At 36.2% G+C, this 21,863-nt stretch overlaps 1 protein-coding gene across 21 annotated transcripts in view; it reads left to right on the top strand.

The window, feature by feature from the left end:
- The window catches only part of ROBO2 (roundabout guidance receptor 2), a 663,047-nt gene that overhangs the window by 583,992 nt on the left and 57,192 nt on the right, over nt 1–21,863 (top strand). For all 21 annotated transcript variants that reach the window (XM_086411444.1, XM_086411574.1, XM_086411573.1 and 18 more), the window contains 2 exons: nt 11,150–11,332; nt 21,284–21,326. In XM_086411444.1, coding sequence (XP_086267570.1) covers nt 11,150–11,332; nt 21,284–21,326 — 226 coding nt within the window. The remainder of the gene's footprint in view (nt 1–11,149; nt 11,333–21,283; nt 21,327–21,863) is intronic.

The raw sequence follows: 21,863 nt of genomic DNA, 5'->3' as shown, positions 1-21,863 counted from the left end.
TCCAATGCATGAAAGTGGAAAGTGAAAGTGAAGTCGCTCAGTTGTGTCCAACTCTTTGTGATCCCATGGACTGCAGCCCACCAGGCTTCTCCGTCCATGGGATTTTCCAGGCAAGAATACTAGAGTGGGTGCCATCGCCTTCTCCGATACTGTATCTTAGAATATATAATTTCATTTCCTCCCTTTCAAGCTTGTTTGCTATTGGTTTAGCTTTTACTTCTATACATGTAATAAAAACCAATAGAAATTTCTGACTTTCTTCACTCTGTATGACAGATCTAGGTCCATCCAAATCTCTACAAATGACCCAATTTCATTCATTTTAATGAATGAGTAATATTCTATCTCTATTTGTATCATATCTTCTTTATCCATCCATCTGTTGATAGGCATTTAGGTTGCTTCCGTATCCTGACTGTTGTTAATAGTCAGTGCTACAATGAACATTGGAGTGCTTGTGTCTTTTTTACTATGGATTTCTCAGGGTATATGTCCGGTAGTGGGATTGCTGGATCATGTGGTAGTTCTAGTTTTAGTGTTTTAGGGAACCTTTATATTATTCTCCATAGTGGATGTATCAGTCTGCTGTATAGCTCAGGGAACCTAGCATGATGCTTTGTAGTAAACCAGATGGGTGAGATGGGAGGGTAGGGTGGGAAGGAGGTCAAAGAGGGAGGAGATATATGTCTACATATGACAGATTCACTTCATTGTACAGCAGAAACTAACACAACACTTAAAACAACAATTCAGTTCAGTTCAGTTGCTGTCATGTCCGACTCTTTGCAGCCCCATGGACTGCAACACTCAAGGCCTCTCTGTCCATCACCAACTCCTGGAGTTTACCAAAACTAATGTCCATTGAGTCAGTGATGCCATCCAACCATCTCATCCTCTGTCGTCTCCTTCTCCTCCCACCTTCAATCTTTCCCAGCGTCAGGGTCTTTTCAAATGAGTCAGCTCTTTGCATCAGGTGGCCAAAGTATTGGAGTTTCAGCTTCAGCATCAGTCCTTCCAATGCATATTCAGGACTGATTTCTTTTAGGGTGGACTGGTTAGATTTCTTTGCTGTCCAAGGGAGTCTCAAGAGTCTTCTCCAACACCACATTTCAAAAGCATTAATTCTTTGGCGTTCAGCTTTATAGTCTGACTCTCACATCCAACACAACTACTGGAAAAACCATAGCTTTGACTAGATGGACCGTTTTTGCAAAGTAATATCTCTGCTGTTTAATATGCTGTCTAGGTTGGTCATAACTTTTCTTCCAAGAAGCAGCCATCTTTTAATTTCATGACTGCAGTCACCATCTGCAGTGATTTTGGAGCCCAAGAAAATAAAGTCTGTCACTGTTTCTGTTGTTTCCAATCTATTTGCCATGAAGTGATGGAACCAGATGCCATGATGCTGGTTTTCTGAATATTGAGCTTTAAGCCAACTCTTTCACTCTCCTCTCTCACTTTCATCAAGAGGCTCTTTATTCTTCTTCGCTTTCTGCCATGAGGGTGGTATCATCTGCGTAAATGAGATTATTGATATTACTCCAAGCAATATTGATTCCAGTGTGTGCTTCATCCATTCCAGCATATCTCATGATGTACTTACTCTGCATATAAGTTAAACAAGCAGGGTGACAGTATACAGCCTTGACATACTCCTTTCCCAATTTGGAACCAGTCTGTTGTTCCATGTCCAGATCTAACTGTTGCTTCCTGACCCGCATACAGATTTCTCAGGAGGCAGGTCAGGTGGTCTGGTATTCCCATCTTATCTCTTGAAGAATTTTCCACAGTTTGCTGTGATCCACACAGTCAAAGGATTTGGCTTAGTCAATAAAGGAGAAGTAGATGTTTTCCCGGAACTCTCTTGCTTTTTCTATGATCCAGCAGATGTTGCCAATTTGATCTCTGGTTCCTCTGCCTTTTCTAAATCCAGCTTGAACATCTGAAAGTTCACAGTTCACGTACTGTTGAAGTCTGGCTTGGAGAATTTTGAGCATTATTTTGCTAGTGCGTGAAATGAGAACAATTGTGTGGTAGTTTGAGCATTCTTTGGCATTACCTTTCTTTGCAAGTGGAATGAAAACTGACCTTTTCCAGTCCTGTGGGCACTACTGAGTTTTCCAAATTTGCTGGCATTATTGAGTGCAGCACTTTCACAGCATCATCTTTCAGGATTTGAAATAGCTCAACTGGAATTCCATCACCTCCACTAGCTTTGTTCGTAGTGATGCTTCCTAATGCCCACTTGACTTCACATTCCAGGATGTCTGGCTCTAGGTGAGTTATCACACCACTGTCATTATCTGGGTCATGAAGATCTTTTTTGTACAGTTCTTCTGTGTATTCTTGCCACCTCTTCTTAATATCTTCTGCTTCTATTAGGTCCATACAATTTCTGTCCTTTATTGAGCCCATCTTTGCATGGAATGTTCCCTTGGTATCTCTAATTTTCTTGAAGAGATCTCTTGTCTTTCCCTTTCTATTGTTTTCCTCTATTTCTTTGCACTGATCACTGAGGAAGGCTTTCTTATCTCTCCTTGCTATTATTTGGAACTCTCCATTCAAAGGGGTATATCTTTCCTTTTCTCCTCTGCCTTTCTCTTCTCTTGTTTTCTCAGCTATTTGTAAGGCCTCCTCAGACAACCATTTTGTCTTTTTGCGTTTCTTTTTCTTGGCGATGGTCTTGATCCCTGCCTCCTGTACAATGTCAGGAACCTTTGTCCATAGTTCTTCAGGCACTCTATCAGATCTAATCCCTTGAATCTATTTTGTCACTTCCACTGTGTATTGGTAAGGGATTTGATTTAGGTCATACCTGAATGTTCTAGTGGTTTTTCCTACTTTCTTTAATTTAAATCTGAATAATTTAAAAAGATACATGAAGTATTATTGTTGATTTGACTTTAAACACTCTTTCAAATAAAACTAAGAAATAATATTTTGTATTACTCATGTTCCTGGGTTTCATTATCTCTTTAACTCAGGAATGCTATTCAGCTATTTTGGGCTCCCCTTCACAGCATCACATTTTAGATATTATAATCAGACAGAAAGTTATGAATATATTAACATTTTCCTGCTTTATGTCCCTGTTCTGATAATTCTGTGCTTTTATTTCACATACTTTGCTAGGTGAAGTATTTCACATACTAGTTCATGGTGGAATTGCATATCCCACTCCTTTATTCCTACATAGGCAGGAATGAAAGTATCCAGTGAATTATTCACTTTAAATAATACACTTTTCATTTGTTCTCTTTTGAATGTTTTCATTTCCCTCTGAAATTTTCCATATGTTCATTCATAAACTCTATTGTTTTAAGTTATTGAACATATTGTAATGACTGCTTGAAAGTCTTTTCCTCTAATTTAAATATCCATGGCATCTTGTGGTCTATTTCTACTGATTACTATTCCTCTTGATCTTAGGTCATTGTTCCTTCATTTCTTTTGTTGTTGTTGTGACTGTTATTATTGTTTTGTTTGTTTTTGCATACCTGGCAATTTTTTACTGTGTGTTGGACTGTGTATTGTAACAGACTATGCAATTTTGTGATCTTCTGAAGAATGTTGGTTTTTTACCTAGAGACAATTAGGTTACTAGCTGATCATCTTGATCTTGTGGAGGTTTTTTTTGCATTTTGCTAGTATGGACTATTTATCTTTTGACAATATACTCAGGCCAAACCTCAGTTTACTTATTTATTTTACTTCTAAGGCATGGAGCCCCTGAGTTTTCAGTGAAAAGCCTAATATGTTTATCTGATCTGCCTAACTCAGTGGAATTTAAACTTTACAGTGTCTGCAGTGAGAGAGTCTGATCAGCCTCTTCCGCTTTTTACCTTTTGAGTTTCACCAGATCCTTGAAAGTGTCCTTCTACCTGCACAATTCGTAGTTCAGTCTAGGACTGAGGGAGAATTTATGCACATATTTTAGAACATTACCCTCCTCTCTCTCCCTCTTTCACATGATCTCTCCCTTAATTTTTAGTCACACTGACTGCTGTGAATGCTGCTCTCTGACATCTCCTACAAATAAAATTGTGATTTTCAGCTTGGGTTCTAGCTCCCTAGCACTGCATGGATTGAGCTCTCTAGGGGGCTAGAAAGCTTCATAAATGCAGATTTTTTTTTTCCTGAGTGGTTTTATTCTTTCAAAAAGCAAATCCCTTCAGATCATCCTGATTTTATTTGTCATTGTCTTTAGCTTGTTAAATATTCTTCCTAGAGTTTATATATTTTAAAAATACTTGTCCAGAGTTTAATACAAGCAAATGTGCCATTCCCATGCTTTTCTGTTTATTTTCAGAAATGATGCATCTAGAGCATACTATCAAAATCTGGGAAATTGTTTCTTATTACAAAGCCATTTATTGTAAATGAAGAGATTTAACATTCAGTCATATACTTCCCAGGTGGCTCAGTGATAAAGAATCCGCCTGCCAATGCAGGAGACGCAGGAAATGTGGTTTCTATCCCATGGTAGGAAAGATTCCCTAGAGGAAGAAATGGCATCACACTGCAGCATCTTGCATGTAAAATCCTGTGGACAGTGGAGCCTGCAGGCTACAGTCCATGGGGTTACACAGAGTTGGACACAACTGAGCACACGTGCATGAAATATTCAGTCATGATGTTAAACATTCTTAGATTCTCCAAGTGTTCTTTCTTTTATATATTAAAAGCATTAAAAAAGTTATAGTGTTAACTTTTCTTTAAATTGTATTCCCTTTCTTAATTAGTCATACAGACTGAATTAATTTCTTAACCTAAGGGAAGCCTATAATCTTGGCCCTTCTGAGATTTTCTGAAGTAAATTGGAATAAAAAAGAAATACAGATACACCCAAAAGGATTTAACAGATTTAGATATAGATACACGTTCTTATTTCTACATGTTTTCTAAATAATATTTAGAATATGTTATTAAGAAATAAAACAGTAAGTTTTCACTTAAAAATTATGAAACATATTTGAAAGGCTCCCCTAGTGGCTCAGACAGTCAAGAATCTGCCTGTAATGCAAAAGACCCAGGTTCAACCCCTGGGTTGGGAAGATCCCCTGAAGAAAATAATGGCAACCCACTCCAGTATTCTTGCCTAGAGAATCCCAGGGACAAAGGGCTACAATCCCATGGGCTACAACCCATGAGGTCACAAAGAATCAGACACAACTGAGCAACTAACACACTTCAAAACGTGTAGTTTTATAGGACAGCTCCTTGATAAGTAAGCAAAGCATTTTTTTCACTGCCCCTCTAGCATATATGTATAGAAAATTTGACTGAATATAATTTTTCTAAATCAAAGGCCAGTAGGATTATCAAACATCTATATTTCCCTTTCATGGTTTCTTTTTTACTATTATCTTTGCTAATAAATAAATACTCTTGTATTATTTTAAGAAGATTGAGTGATCAAGTGGATAATGTGTAATTTGTTTACATATCATACAACTTTTCAGATTTTATATGAAATAAAAAATAAAATATAAGTAATATTTCTATCTCCTCTTTATATGGATAGAATATTACCTTATCCAAGATCTAATTATAGAAAATAGAATTGCACCACTTGAAATAAATTAGAAACACAAACAACACACACACACACATGCACAATTCAATTTGAAAAAGGCTATTTGTCCTCAAAAGATTTATTTCTTTTTAATATCCACTGTTGTACTGTTTAATTGTTTCTTTAATTACTCCCACATATCTACCTTAACATCTTGTCTGATAACCTTATCTACACAACTGTTATTCCTTAGTTGAAAAGTGATTTAGTGATGGCTAATCTCCTCTTCTCTTTCAATTTATGCTTTCCCTATTGTCTACTCAGTACTGGAAACAGCACTTGAAGTGACTCAAGCTCTTCCTCATTTCCCCTTTGCTTTAATTAAATCATGTATTGGCATTTGATGTAATTTATGGCTGATAATTTTAGATTTGTCTTATGCCAGACAATGTACTGTTTCATCTATTCCTTGTCAGCTTAGCTTTTATTCCAGAAAGCTACATTAAAAGGACCTTTAATTAAAATATTATATAAATATAATAAGCAGCCTCACCCAGGCTTAACAGTAATATTGTTCTTTTGTCTGCCACTTCCGCTGTTAAACTGACTTTTACATCAAAATATCCATAATTCTATTTGCAACTGCACACACAAAAAAGCAACCAAATATATTTACATATATAAGCATCAAACAACCATGTCATATAATAAACTTTTATTGACTTAAAAGTCTCCATAATCTTGCTTAATAATATAGCTTGTTTCTGTAATCATTTGGCCAGTTCACGCTTACCTTACATAGTTGGTAATAATATGTGGAACAGCTGCAAACTTTCACAGTAATAGGTACAATCGAATCTGATGTGTCTAATTAATTTTTAGTCCAACAAATTAGTTTGGTTCTTCATTACTCTCCAATGGGAGGGAGACATTATATTTCATTATATTTTTTTTTGTCTGAAATAGCAACACACTGTCACAGGTCACACACATCCCATGTCTGTGCTCTAATTAGTTCAACTGACAACATTGTTTCAAAAGTACTAGGTGTACTAGAAACACTAACACACCTTGGGCAACATAAATATTCCACTATATTCAATATGATGTTTTATGACTCTTTTACACAAATGAAGGACAACTTTTCTTTTCTGATTGTGCTATAAGGTGTTTTCTTTTTAGTTATATCTAGTGTTTAGCACAGTATATATATATGAATATGAGCTCATTTTAAATACATGTTAGACTATGTGTATATGTATACTGACTAAAAGCAAATAGAGGAGGAAAATGAATCAGGTTTACTACACAGGTGAAGATGATTTTTAAATCTGGAAATTAACACAAAAGAAACTTCAGAAGTGAAATACTGGACTATATAAAAATTGGACATATCAATGGAACATTACATGCAAATGTGGGCATGATGAAGGACACAAACAGTAAAGACCTAACAGAAGTAGAACAGATTAAGAAAAATTCTCAAGAATACAGGGAAAAACTATACAAAAAAGTCTTAATACTCTGAATAACAATGATGATGTGGTCGCTCACCTAGAGCCAGACATCCTGGAATCTGAAGTCAACTGGGTCTTAGGAAGCAGTACTATGAACAGCCTAGTGGAGGTGATGGAATTCCAGTTGAACTACTTAAAATGCTAAAAGATTATGCTGTTAACATGTTGCACTCAATATGTCAGCAAATTTGGAAAACTCAGCACTGGCTTGGAATAGGAAAGGCCAGTTTTCATTCCAACCCCAAAGATGGGCAATGCCAAAGAATGTTCAAAGTACTGTACATTTGCATTCATTTCTCATGCTAGAAAGTTTATCCTTTAAATCCTTCAAGCTAGACTTCAACAGTATGTGAAGAGAGAACTCCAGATGTATAAGCTGGGTTTAGAAAAGACAGAGGAACCAGGAATCAAATTGCCAACATCGGTTGGATCATAGAAAAAAGCAAGGGAATTCCAAAGAAACATCTACTTCTGCTTCATTGACTACACTAAAGCCTTGGATGTGTGGATCACAACAAACTTTGGAAAATTCTCTAAGATATAAGAATACCAGACCACCTTACCTGTTTCCTGAGAAAGCTGTATACAAGTCAAGAAGCAACAGTTAGAACATGACATGGAACAACTGACTGCTTCAAAATTGGGAAAGGAGTATGACAAGGCTGTATATTGTCACCCTGCTTATTTAAATTATATGCAGAGTACATCATGCAAAATGCCAAGCTGGATGAATCACAAACTGGAATCAAGATTGTCAGGAAAAATGTCAACAACCTCAGATATCCAGATAATACCACACTAACTGTATGGATGTGAGAGTTGGACTGTGAAGAAAGCTGAGCGCCGAAGAATTGATGCTTTTGAACTGTGGTGTTGGAGAAGACTCTTGAGAGTCCCTTGGACTGCAAGGAGATCCAACCAGTCCATTCTGAAGGAGATCAGCCCTGGGATTTCTTTGGAAGGAATGATGCTGAAGCTGAAACTCCAGTACTTTGGCCACCTCATGCGAAGAGTTGACTCATTGGAAAAGACTCTGATGCTGGGAGGGACTGGGGGCAGGAGAAGGGGACGACAGAGGATGAGATGGCTGGATGGCATCACTGACTCGATGGACGTGAGTCTGAGTGAACTCCGGGAGTTGGTAATGGACAGGGAGGCCTGGCGTGCTGCAATTCATGGGGTTGCAAAGAGTCAGACATGACTGAGCGACTGAACTGAACTGAACTGAATGACAGAAATTGAAGAGGAAGTAAAGAGACTCTTTATGAGCGTGATAGGAGAGAGTAAAAAAGCTGGTTTGAAACTGAACATTCAAAAAATAAAGATCAAGTGATCCGGACCCATCGCTTCATGGGAAATAGAAGGGAGAAAAGTGAAAGCAGTGACAAGTTTTATTTTTTTGGGTTCCAAAATCACTGCATATGGTGACTGCAGCCATGAAATTCAAGGATGCTTTCTCCTTGGAAGGAAAACTAAGACAAACTTAGACAGCAATTTAAAAAACTGAGACATCACTGTGCCAGTAAAATTTCATATAGTCAAAGCTTTGGTTTTTCCAGTAGTCATGTACGGATGTGTGAGCTGGACCATGAAGAAAACTGACTGTCAAAGAATTGATACTTTTGAATTGTGGTGCAAGGAAAAATGCTTGAGAGTCCCTTGGACAGCAAGGAGATCAAACAAAGCCAATCCTAAAGGAAATCAACCCTGAATATGCATTGGAAGACTGTTGGTGAACATGAGTTTCCAATACATTGGACACCTGATAGGAAGAGCTGACTCTTTGGAAAAGACCCTGATGCTGGGAAAGATGGAATGCAAAAGAAGTGAGCAGCAGAGGATGGGATGGTTAGACAGCATCACTGACCCAATGAACATGAACTTAAGCAAACTTTGGGAGAGAGTGAAGGACAGAGGAGCCTCACATGCTGCAGTCCACAGGGTCACAAAGAGTCAGACACGACCTAGCAACTGAACAACAAATAACAAACAAATGGGCATTCTGGTTGGCTTATAAAGTGAAAATTTCTTTCTTATTCATAGTCAGTCTAATATGGGTTCGCAGAATGAAGGATGGGGTTTCTACTCCATAGAGTTTTTCATGAAATGTGGATCCTTCCAGTCAATGGTGTACCGTATCTCATAGGGTCAGCATCCCACGACTGATCCCTTGTTCTGTCCAACACCTTAGGGAAGAGAGTATGAAGTGCTGTCACAGTGGTACATGGATTGGTCCAGAGATACCATGCATCTGCCTGTCCAATATTCAGTCACTTTGTTGCACTCGACTACAAGCGAGGCTGGGAGATACAGGCTAATTTTCTTCTCTGGAAGAAAGGTGAAACCTTGGTAAACAAGTCACCTATGGTTTGAAGGACTCTCACATCTAGATAATTTACAGCTTATATTCCTACCTGGGGCTTCCTTGATTACTCAGATGGTAAAGAATCTCCAGCAATGCAAACATGGCTGGGCACATACACAAGCACATGTAAAGAGGTTAATAGGAACACTATAATTTGTGACTCGAGTTATGGCCATGTGAAGCTAAGAGTTACTTAAGACCCACTCAGGTAAAGTAAAAGTCTTAGTCGTTCAGTCGTGTCCAACTCTTTGTAACCTCATGGACTGTAGCCTGCCTGGCTCCTCTGTCCATGGGATTCTCCAGGCAGCTTACTGGAGTGAGTTGCCATGCCCTCCTCCAGGGGATCTTCCTCGTCTCCTGCTTCTCCTGCATTGCAGGCAGATTCTTTACTGCTGAGCCACCAGGGAAGTCCACTCCTTACATTCATCATCTGGATTAATCCTCCCAAATATATGAAATAGCACTACTGCCACCAGCTAACAGAAACAGGGATTCTAGAAGATTAAGTGCCCTACATAAACCCATTGCTTTCCTAGCTTGGAAGTGACAGAGATGATACTCAGATGTGGAACTTCAAAGACCTTGCTGTTTCCAGTATGTTACAATGCCAGGATAACTAAAACAAGAGAATTACACGTTCCTTTGATATGGTATGCTGAAATTTACCATTTATTTTTTGCTTACAATTTATTTTTTGATTATTTGTTTACTCACTAATGAGATATTGGTGATGGACAGGGAGGCCTGGCGTGCTGTGATTCATGGGGTCGCAAAGAGTCGGACACGACTGAGTGACTGAACTGAACTGAACTGAATGAGATATGATATTAATATGAGAATTCACTTAGTTTCCAGTTTCTGAATTCATCCATCTATTAAATAAGCACCTAAATCTTTGCTCATTAGTAATGTTAGAATTCCATGAGTCTTAAACCTGTTTAAAATTGTGGGTTGAGATTGTCTTTATTATGTCTGAGAAGGCTAAACTGTCAGAAATGTGACAACTTCTGGAATAATCTTAGTTTAGATTTAAATGTATGATTTGTTACATAGACCTTAGAATTAATTTTCAAGTTGTTTTGTAGCCAACTTTCAAGTGGATTTTCAAATTAGTTTCAGATACTTTAAGGGCATTTAGGAGTTTTATCTTTCTGTGAGATTTTAACTATAGATACTAATCTCTATGGAAAGATGTTTATGTTATTATCATTATTTAATATAGCAGTTTCAGTACTTTCCAGAAAATTAAAATATGTTTGATCAAGGTAAATTATTTGGTAAAATATTAAGAGAAATATTTTGATCATCTGTATTAGGCAGTGCTGTAGGGGAAAGGTAATTTGCAAATACTCAGTTTAAATGTTGTAGTTGCTTTTCTTTTTTTAAATGAGAATTGTCTTACAAAATGCTTTACCTAACTGAAGAAAAGTTATTATTATTTCAGCTCACACACTTGTTTTAGTATTTATATATGAAGCAATAAATCAAGAAGTGGTTCTGAATCTGTCCACAGTAAAACAAAACACGAAGGAGCAATGTTCTTATTCACATTTCAAACTTATGATTTGATTCTCCTTTTGAAACTTATAAAATCTGCTCACCAGTAAATTATGACAGGGTCAGGACACAACAAATATTACCTGCTTCAAAGAAGGTTACACTCTTCTGTGCCTTTGGTGTAGCACGTATGTATTTTTGTGGGGTTTTGGGTCTTAATATTTACTAGCACTAACACCATTGTTTCTTCCACAGGGGGACGAAATGAAGTTGTCATTACCGAAAACAATAACAGCATAACTGAGCAAATCACTGATGTTGTGAAGCAACCAGCTTTTATAGCTGGTATTGGTGGTGCCTGCTGGGTAATCCTGATGGGTTTTAGCATCTGGTTGTACTGGCGAAGAAAGAAGAGAAAGGGACTCAGTAATTATGCTGGTAAGAGGCCATTTCCAGCTAAGAAAATGTCTTAGCTTTAGAAATATGATAAAATGCAAGGGAAGGAATGAAACGGGTTATGAAATGAGTGAATGAATGGGTGTTTTTTGCTTGATTTAAACCATGATAAACAACAAGCTTTAATACACTGCTCTTCATCATATCACATTATGACCATAAGGCCATCTTTTTGCCTGTATCTCCAAGGAAGCATAAGAAGAGCACACACCAATAAAGTGATTAACCATTTTTCTTAATAGTTCAACACACACACACACACACACACACACACACACACATAGACTTTGCAAGCTTTGACACCACGTTTGAGAAGTATATTTAAGCAAGAGCATTCCTAAAATGCTCAGGAAAAAAAGAAAAAAAATTTGAAATGTAGTTTTTCATATTTACAGTACAGATTACAAAGGGAAATGTATCCCAGATGGAACATACAAACAAAACAAAAAATTGCACCAGGATTGATGAAACTTATGAGGCATGATTTATTTTACTGGTCTCTTAAATAGAATGTCTACTTTAACGTGACCAATGAGCATTTTAGAAAGAAGAAAAAACAGAAGCAAAAGAAAGAGAAGAAAAGTAAGATCCTAGATGTTCTACTTGTTTGCGAAAATGTTTTCTTTGAATCCAGAGCAGGAATTTTAAGGATGTCCCAAGTTGTGGCCTTCAAAATACATCCAAGGCAGAAAAAGAGAGAAAATTATCAAGTCAGTGAGTGAAAAATGACCTCGATAATGAAGCTATGTTCAGTTAAAGTTTGAATTACATTCATTTTAAGTACTTTCTCTAACAATGATTAAAAAAAAAAATGCCTCACAAATACTTTACATTTTCTAAAACAAGGGAACAATTTTAATTTATCATTGTCCTACAAATATTTTTAAAAATTTGAGATATTTTATTCATCTTCTATTTCTGATTTTTACTTTAATAAGAAGCATAAATGTCTTCATAAGTGATTTTACAGCGGCTTCATTACTTATTAAGCTTATCAGCTGCTATAACTTGTAGCATACAAGCTTCTGAGAATAGTTCAAAATGAAAGAAACACCATCCATTTGATTGTTTTCCTTGTTATTGAGTAGTATTTAAATATGATCAGTTGATGATCACATTGCGGCTCATGACTACAGCTTGTAGAAATAATGTTTGTTAGTTACTGGTTAGAATATATTCCCAGGACTAGAGAAGATAGATAGTATAGTGTATTCATTGCAGAAGGGTTTCCATACTTTGTGACTTGCTATTGCTGTGCTGTTCTCATTTCTTACTGGTTGCTGATGCCTGCTTCCTTATGCTGTGTCATCTGAGTGCTTTATCAGCCTGCCAATGAAGGATTCTTCCTGGAAAGGGATGCTGGGCAATGACTGCTGAGTGTCAGAGTCATGAACATTAATGAGACTTTAATGTAACTTCTTGTTTTGCAGTCCAGTCCCCTGCTTTCATTCCTTGAAGATATTGTCCGTTCACCTGTCTGTTTAGTCTGTCACTGTGTTCTGTTTCATCTCTGTGACATGCTCATATTAATCAAAGACTATTTTTGTGTTTATCTCTTTGCTTGACTTTAGTGAAAATAATAAAAGACTGACAATGTCAGTCACCTCAGGGCCCTATTTGGAGTGTTGCATTTTTACACTCTGTAGGATTTTCATTCACTTCTTCCAAATAGCATTAGTCTTCTAATTAGTAGTTATGTTTTTTTATAAAATCATGTCAGAGAGCCTTTCTTCTTTTCTTTCTTCTTCTCTTTAAAAACAGCAGTTCTTTATATTTGATTGGAAAATATCTGTTGGTCTTTGAGCTGGACAAGAATAGCACATTTCCTGTTGTCATTTCTCATTGTGATTGATATCCATCTGCTTGTAGAAGAACTGCTAACTCAGAAGGTGCTATGCCCTTCAAATATTTTGGAATCAGGCCAAGCCACAGAGCAGGCTTTCTGAACCTTTATCCTTAATTGATAGATGGCTGACTCTCAGAATGAATTCACCTTCAGCTGGAAATTTGCCTTCCAGCAACTGCTGTTCTCTTCTAGGTGAGAAGCAAATGAAAATCCACACTACAGGTACTCAGCATTGCATATCTGACTTGGTAATATTCTCTACACATTTCCCCCCATAAATATCCTTAACCTCCACTTTCTGGAATTTTAAAGCTTAAAGAATATGGGGATTGTAAATAGGCATGCTTAGTGTAGTATTTGTTTATCATATGTTTGAATTTATGACATATGATTCATGAGCTAATGATCTGTTGTAAGAGCACAGAGATTTCATACAGGGCTAATTTTCTCTGAAATATTTTATAAAAGTTATCGAGAAAGTAGTCTATGTGTAATGGTTCTGTTTAAATTTTGGTTTTCACAGAAATTTCTGTGGGAATCTTATAAGTATGAAATGCAAAACTGGTAAGCTTAAAGCAATACAGTTTTACTCAGAAAATGAGAAGTCTAACATTTCTACTTTTTACTACACATAGTTTCAAATTTTTCGTACTGATTTATGACACCAGTGATCATTTTTTTCAAAGAAACATAAGTCTATATTGGGATCAGTATTTAAATTAATTTATAACAAAAGATGACTTCATTTGCTTTAGGCCCCAAATATGATCTTAGATTATACTTCAACATCTGCTGAAATTCATATAAATTCATAAACATGCATTTTAATAATGCTGATCCTAAGTAGAATTGAAGTGGTGATTTAGTTGCTAAGTTGTGTCTGACTCTTACGACCCCATGGGCTGTGGCCCGCCAGGCTTCTCTGTCCACGGGATTTTCGAGGCAAGAATACTGGAGTCGGTTGCCGTTTCCTTCTCCAAACCAGCAACTGAACCCAGGTCTCCTGCACTGCAGATAGATTCTTTACCAACTGAGCTACCCGGGAATTCCCAAGTAGAATTGAAAAGCAGGTTGAATTTGATTTCAGTACTTGCCTTTTCTATTTCATTCCAAGTCTTCTTAATATCACAGGTAGATTTTAACCATCATAGGGAAGATTTTAACTATTGGGGAGAAGAAATCCTTTGCAGAGTGGAAAACCCAAGTCTTCATAGGATGCCTTCCACTCACTCTGCAGGCAAAAGTTCACCCACTGATTTTTATCATGTTAATCTTTGACTCTCCATCTCCATATGGAAAATTATATTTGAATGCTTAGAAGAAAGGTAAAAAAAAATGACATGCTATTCAGCACTGATATTTTTTCTTATGATTCAAAAGAGTTAACATATTGATCATAGAACACTAGTGGGTCAGCACCTTAGATCGTAAAAGCAACTGTCAGGAATCAAATATAAACTTTTGAAAGGATCTGGGAGGAGAATTTGGCCTGAATGTAAAGTTTTGCTTCTTTACAAAGCAGAACATGGCAGTTTCCCCAGGGCAAAGTTACTAGCTTCCTATTTCAGTTTTTTCCTATTTCAGTTTTTTTCCTATTTATTCTTTGTTTAAATTCTTCAGACACAAACACGCACTAAAGGTTTGCTCATGGCTCAAAGATGGGCAGCTAGAAAGAGAAACATATTCCCCTGTCTCATATTCTGCATGAAATCATTTTATTTTTTTTTAGAATAACATGCAATGTTATTTATCTTGCTCTTCATTGAGTACTAACAGTGCTTGCCATTGCATGTGAGCTTCCTGTCTGCCAAAAATATTCACTACCTGAGTTGTTATAGGATGAAATAGAATCATGAAGATATTTGGGCAGAAAATATTAGGTGATTTTTGAATCTAGAGAAAATGTTTGATTATATGTGTTAATGGTGTTTGTGAATAGAAAACTGAACAATATATAGTTTGAATAAAGCCATGCAGCTTTCACAAGGATTCTGTATGTCATATTACGATCTTTATGAAGCCTGCATGATGCTTTTCAAACTAATGCTGGTCATATTTCTATCAATAATTTTTAAGTTATCAACTTTTTAATGGAAGTAAACTAACTTTCACACTTTTAAAGGGTTGAGTTCTATTTTATGAATATTACCTCTGATAGATTTGATTAAACTCAGTAAATGTAAATAATTTAATGAGTGAGCAAATTATGAAATACCAAACACTTCATGCATAGGTTTTAAACCATTGGTGAAATTATTTGACAAAACCGTCCTAAGACAGCTAAAAGATTTGATGGAATTTTTATACTCTGATTATTTGGGCTTGAGTTAAGGCTTATTAAAAGAGGATTAATCTACATTCATAGTTGAGAAATAGCTTATCAGGCAAGGGAATGAGGCTTGGCTGGCAACATTAAAGTTTCCATTTGGAGTAGGAAAATGTGGCCTACTAGAGATAGGCACTCTGAAAGCTTCCTTACCTCAAAATGTCAATTTTCCATGTAGTTATATTTCCCTTCCCCCTCAGTGCTAGCAGGCGTGAGATTAGGATTAATCCTGACAGATAATAGTAGAGGTACTTTGTATATGATCTGAACTTGCAAAATCTCTTTACCTTCTATCTTTCATAAATGCTGCAATAAATTCAGAATATTTAATACATTTCTAAAACAGTTAAGAGTGAGGTGTCTGTAGAGCTTTTTGGAAGCCTTAGCACTAGTCAGACAGTTTTAGCAATAAAAACTCCTATGCACTCTGTGTTGCTGCCTTCAAATTTCTTAATTTTAGATGTTATCAGAAACTCCTGGTAAAAATCATTCACTTATTTCAAAGTTAATTCTGACAAGCACAAAGTTACTACCCTATGATTGTCAAAACTGTGACTAGAGCAAGACTGTTCAACCACTTACCCTCTCTACCGTCTTCCATTCAGCTTTAAGGTGGTTCATCACCTGTGAAATGAGAGCTACTTCAAAACAGCTTTCAAATTTGCTGTCGCATTTATTTTTATGTTTCTCTGTCTCTACACACACACAGAATGTTGATCAAAACACCAAATATGACTTCCATTTTAGGAGATCTAGTTGTTTATCCTTTCTCATCTGTTTTTAATCTCACAGTCTAATAGAACTCAGTTACTTTTGGTCTGCTTTTCAAAATGGAACAAATCTAAAATTTTTGGAGCATGGGAAGAAAAGGAAACCAGAAAAAGTATCCTCTTTTTCGTTTCCTTCAAAAAAGACAACTATTCAACTTTATTACATAAGGGTATTGGGTTTGTTCTTGTTATTGTCTTCTTCTGATAGAAACACACAAAATTGAAGTTTCTCATATATATCAAGTTGTGTCCATAGGCCATTTTAAGTCAATTATGTATTTATATAATGACTGTGTATTTTTGCCTCTTTATAGTTGGTATGAAGATGCACAAGCATAAATGTCTTTAAGAACTATTTTTGACAATCTCTTTGCAGATTTGAAATTATTTAATGATTTATATAAAAGTAGAAAATGGATATGTCTTGAATGTTCTCAAATTTAAAATTCTTTCATTCACAACATTTAACTCTCAGTTGGTAAATATGGACCATACTATAGAGTCCATACTCTAACACATCTGTAAATAAACCTCGATGAATGTTTGAATGTTTTTTCCCCAACTTTTTATTGTGGTACAATACACATTACATGAAATTTGCTATCTTGACCATTTTAAGTGTATCGTTCAGAGGCATTAAATACATTCATGATGCTGTGCACCATCACCACCATCCATCTCCATAAATTTTTTCAACTTTTGAAACTGAAAACCTTTGCCCAGTAAACAACTCCCCATTTCCCTCTCCTTCCAGCTATCACAACCAACATTTTACTTTCTGTCTCTGTGATTTTGATTACCCTGTGTACCTCATATAAATGGACTTCTACAGGTTTTGTCTTTTTGTGACTGGCCTATTTCATTTAACATATTATCCTCAAGGTACATCCAAGTTTTAGCATATGTCAGAATTTCCTTCCTTTTCAAAGCTGATTAATATTCCCTTGCATCTGTATATACACTTATCCATTCATCCATCAATGGATGCTTGGTTTACTTCCACATTTCAGCTGCAATGAATAATGCTATGATGACCATGGATGTACAAATATCTCTTTGATATCTTGATTTCAGATCTTTTGGGTATATATCAAGAAGTGGAATTTCTGGGTCTTATTGTAATTCTATTTTTCATTTTTTGAGGAACAAACATGGTATTTTCAACCAAGGGTAAAATGGTTTTTACCTTCCACAATGGTTTCAATTTATTCACATTCTCAATAATGCTTATTTTATGTTTCCTGTGTAGAAACCCACCTAACAGGTATGAGGTAACATCTTATTGTAGTTTTAATTTCCATCTCCCTAATGATTAATGATGCTGATCATCTTTCCATGTGCTGACTAGCATCTGAATGATATCTTTGGATAAGATTTTGAGTGTTGCATCTTAGTACTTTAATATTTACAGTTTATGAAAACTTTAACATTGGTAAGTACATAAAGTTAAATACAACTTAATTTTTGTTCAGTTGTCCCTGGCTTCAGTTGTCTTCTTTTTTTCTAATATTATTTTTTGATCTGACAGTAACAGAAAATTTGGGTAAGGAAAAAAGAGCATCCAAATTAGAAATGCTCAGCTTCTCCCCTTATATCTCCTAAACAACACATTTGGAGGTGTAGCCCATCCATGTCTGCTGATATTCACAACATTATCTTAGCCCTCTTTTATCAGAATAAAACAATCATTTGATAGTCCATTAAAAAACCACATACTAGAAAGTCACTTCAGATGGAAAGTTAATTAGCTGCACTGTTTTCACATTTTGTGTTTTTCCAAACCAATCAGACATTTGTTTAATGTCACCAGTGATTTTTTTTACAATAATTGTTTCAGATCAGCTTGTTATTTTGTTGTTGTTGTTAAAAACAGTTATTAAAGGGACCCAAAGTGGTATGGACACACAGCTGACTGTTGATTCCCAACACTTAAGGGAGTCCATCCCAAAGTAGACTAGTGATCAGTATTCATCTTCTTCATAGCCAGTCCCGGGCAGGTGCAAAGGTGCTGTCAGATTGTTTTGTAATACACTTGAGAAGATACCTAAAAACTTCATAAAGCAGTGTACTTTAGGTGCCAACGAGATGTTTCTGAAAGCACTGCCTCATAAATTCCTGATAAACCCTTGGATGATGATGATATTGCCCAATTATGATGCCATAAGAGAAATAAGGCAGTGGCCATAGGACTGGAAAAGGTCAGTTTTCATTTCAATCCCAAAGAAAGGCAATGCCAAAGACTGCACAGACTACCACACAATTGCACTCATCTCACATGCTAGTAAAGTAATGCTCAAAATTCTCCAAGCCAGACTTCAACAGTATGTGAACTGTAAACTTCCAAAGTGTTCAAGCTGGATTTAGAAAAGGCAAAGGAGCCAGAGATCAAATTGCTAACATCCATTGGATCATCAAAAAAGCAAGAGAGTTCCAGAAAAATATCTGCTTTATTGTCTGTACCAAAGCCTTTGACTGTGTGGATCACAACAAACTGTGGAAAATTCTTCAAGAAATGAGATGGGAATACCAGACCACCTGACCTGCCTCTTGAGAAATCTGTATGCAGGAAAAGAAGCAACAGTTAGAACTGGACATGGGACAACAGACTGGTTCCAAATCGGGAAAGGAGTATATCAAGGCTGTATATTGTCACCCTGCTTATTTAACTTATATGCAGAGTACATCATGAGAAATGCTGGGCTGGATGAAGCACAAGCTGTAATCAGTGTTTTTGGGAGAAATATCAAGAACCTCAGATATGCAAATGACACCACCTTTATGGCAGAAAGTGAAGAAAAAGTAAAGAGCCTCTTGATGAAAGTGAAAGAGGAGAGTGAAAAGTTGCCTTAAAACTCAACATTCAGAAAACTTAGATCATGGCATCTTGTCCCATCACTTCATGGCAAATAGATGGGGAAACAGTGGAAACCGGGGCAGACTTTATTTTTTGGGGCTCCAAAATCACTGCAGATGGTGACTGCAGCCATGAAATTAAAAAACGCTTGCTCCTTGGAAGAAAAACTATGACCAACCTAGATAGCATATTAAAAAGAAGACATTACTTTGCCAACAAAGTCCATCTAGTCAATGCTATGATTTTTCCAGTAGTCATGTATGGATGTGAGAGTTGGACTGTGAAGAAAGCTGAGCACTGAAGAATTAATGCTTTTGAAATGTGATGTTGGAGAAGACTCTTGAGAGTCCCTTGGACTACATGGAGATCAAACCAATCAATCCTAAAAGAAATCAGTCCTGAATATTCATTGCAAGGACTGATGCTGAAGCTGAAACTCCAATACTTTGGCCACCTGATGGGAATCACTGACTGGTTAGAAAAGACTGTAATGCTGGGAAAGATTGCAGGCGGGAGGAAAAGGGGACAACAGAGGATGAGATGGATGGATGATATCACTGAATCTATGGACATGAGTTTGAGTAAGGTCCAGGAGTTGGTGATGGACAGGGAAGCCTGGTGTGCTTCAGTCCATGGGGTTGCAAAGAGTCAGACACGACTGAGCAACTGACCTGAACTGAATAGATATATTCTTAGACAACCTTAGGGAGGGGACTGGGAAACTACATTTAGAAATTTATAAAATCTAAAAAGTGATCATACTTATTAGCTCAAACTTAAGAAACAGGTGAATTATGAGATTATCCAAATGAGAAAGTATTTATTAAGTGTATACTTTAAGTAGCAAGTTCATTAAAAATATGAATCAATTCATAAAATTTTATTTTCACTTTTGCTCACCAAGTAATCATAGTAAATATAATCAGTGTCTTCCAAAGATAGGATGTGTTGAATTCACAGCTGTGAAATGGTATTTTTTCCTTCATCCCCAGGGACTAGTTTAGCTGATGCATATTAATTTTGGTCAGAATTGGAATTGTGCTGTCCATAAACTTCTAAACACCAATTTTTTCCCAATGATTTCCTAGTTAAGTAATTTAGTGGCAAAATTTGACCCCAAATAATATGAAGTCATGTATAGACCTTGTTCCACTAATCGTGAATATTCACATCTCATTGCAACACTAATCATTTTGAATATAGTTGCTGCCTCAGACCCTCTCTGCAGTGTGCATCATATTACCTATCTCAGATCTGAAGCATTTTAATTCCAAACAAACTTAGCTGCAAAGATTGTAGGTAAGAGATGATGGCCCCAAACTGATTTTTATCTTCTTTGCCAATCCTTGACACCCACTTTCATGTTGTTAGGTTTGTAGAATGAAATCTAGTAACCAGAGGGAGTGGGTTCTCCAGCTCTGGCTTTACTGGATGCTTGTTGGTGTTGCTAATATGCTCCATAGTTTTAAAAAGGACTTAAGTTGTATAATCATTACATACAATAGGAATATATTCAATAAGTTGAAAGTCTCATTTTTGTAAAGATTGGAAAATGAAGCAAAGCGTTCAATACATTATATATTCTCTATTCACTACAGTTCATGTCTGTTATACAGTAATTACAGTATTTCAACTCATAGTGCTTCTCAGTGTCCCTAAAAGGACCTGTGATGGAGAAGAATAGGTTATCAATCTGTACCTGTCACTGGTTTTATTAGGATATTACCTGTTTGAACTATCCTGTTTCACTTTCTGTTACGTGCAGTTTTCATTATGCCCTCTAATTAGGACACCTGTATATTAGCATTAAAATTCACAATGTGATAATTCTTTGTTAATGCATGTCAATCTTTCAATACCATATATGTACCAACTGACATACAAATAAAAATTGCCCCTTTGACTTAACCGTGTGTTTGACTGGAAGAATTTTTAGATGTCTTATTAAAGTTGGAACAAATGATGGCTTTGCTTTAGGCCAAACCACTGCTTCTTACTATCTGTGCAATTATGTTAATTATATTTTGCTATAATTCCCAGGGGCTTCAGCTCTAAACGAAGGGCCAATATGTAGTTGTTGTTAATTGTAATTAATATTGACTACTTGTGTGTGTTTCTTTCTTTTTTTTTTTTACAGTTACATTTCAAAGAGGAGATGGAGGACTAATGAGCAATGGAAGGTATACCAAGGAGATTTTTTATTTTTATTGTTAATCAGGACTGAGGAAACTACATAGTAAAAGGCAATTATTGTAATAAATGATCACTTATAAGTCTGAGAATTCTAGAAGGAATTAAACAGCTTACAACAAGGTTTAATGATCTATCTGTTGTGCACTTTAGAGGAATCAAGCCCAGATGTTTCATATCTCCCAGATGCCCCTGAAGAAATTAGTAGTAAATATCACAAGGAATGTGTTCATTTGTTAGCAGGATGTTTATTGCATTAATTAGACATTAGCAAATGAAGGTGCTGTTGTTTAAGGCTCCTTATTGGTTCTCACCAAATTGCTGTGAGTGAACAATTACATATAATCGATCACAAAGTAAATGATTCATAGATGATGAATAGGCTGTAGATTGATAGGACTGGATTCCACAACTTTGGATACTCAATTGAAATTGATAAAAACTGATCACAAACACATATATCCTCATCTATTTTCCCTTTGCTGATATGGAGATTGTAATTAGGCTCTGGTAATAACTTCCAATCT

Source organism: Bos grunniens, chromosome 1, assembly GCF_055505025.1.
Source record: "Bos grunniens cultivar Pamir isolate PY7600 chromosome 1, Bosgru_T2T1.0, whole genome shotgun sequence".
NCBI lineage: Eukaryota > Metazoa > Chordata > Mammalia > Artiodactyla > Bovidae > Bos > Bos grunniens.
This window is presented reverse-complemented; position numbering and strand designations above follow the sequence as displayed.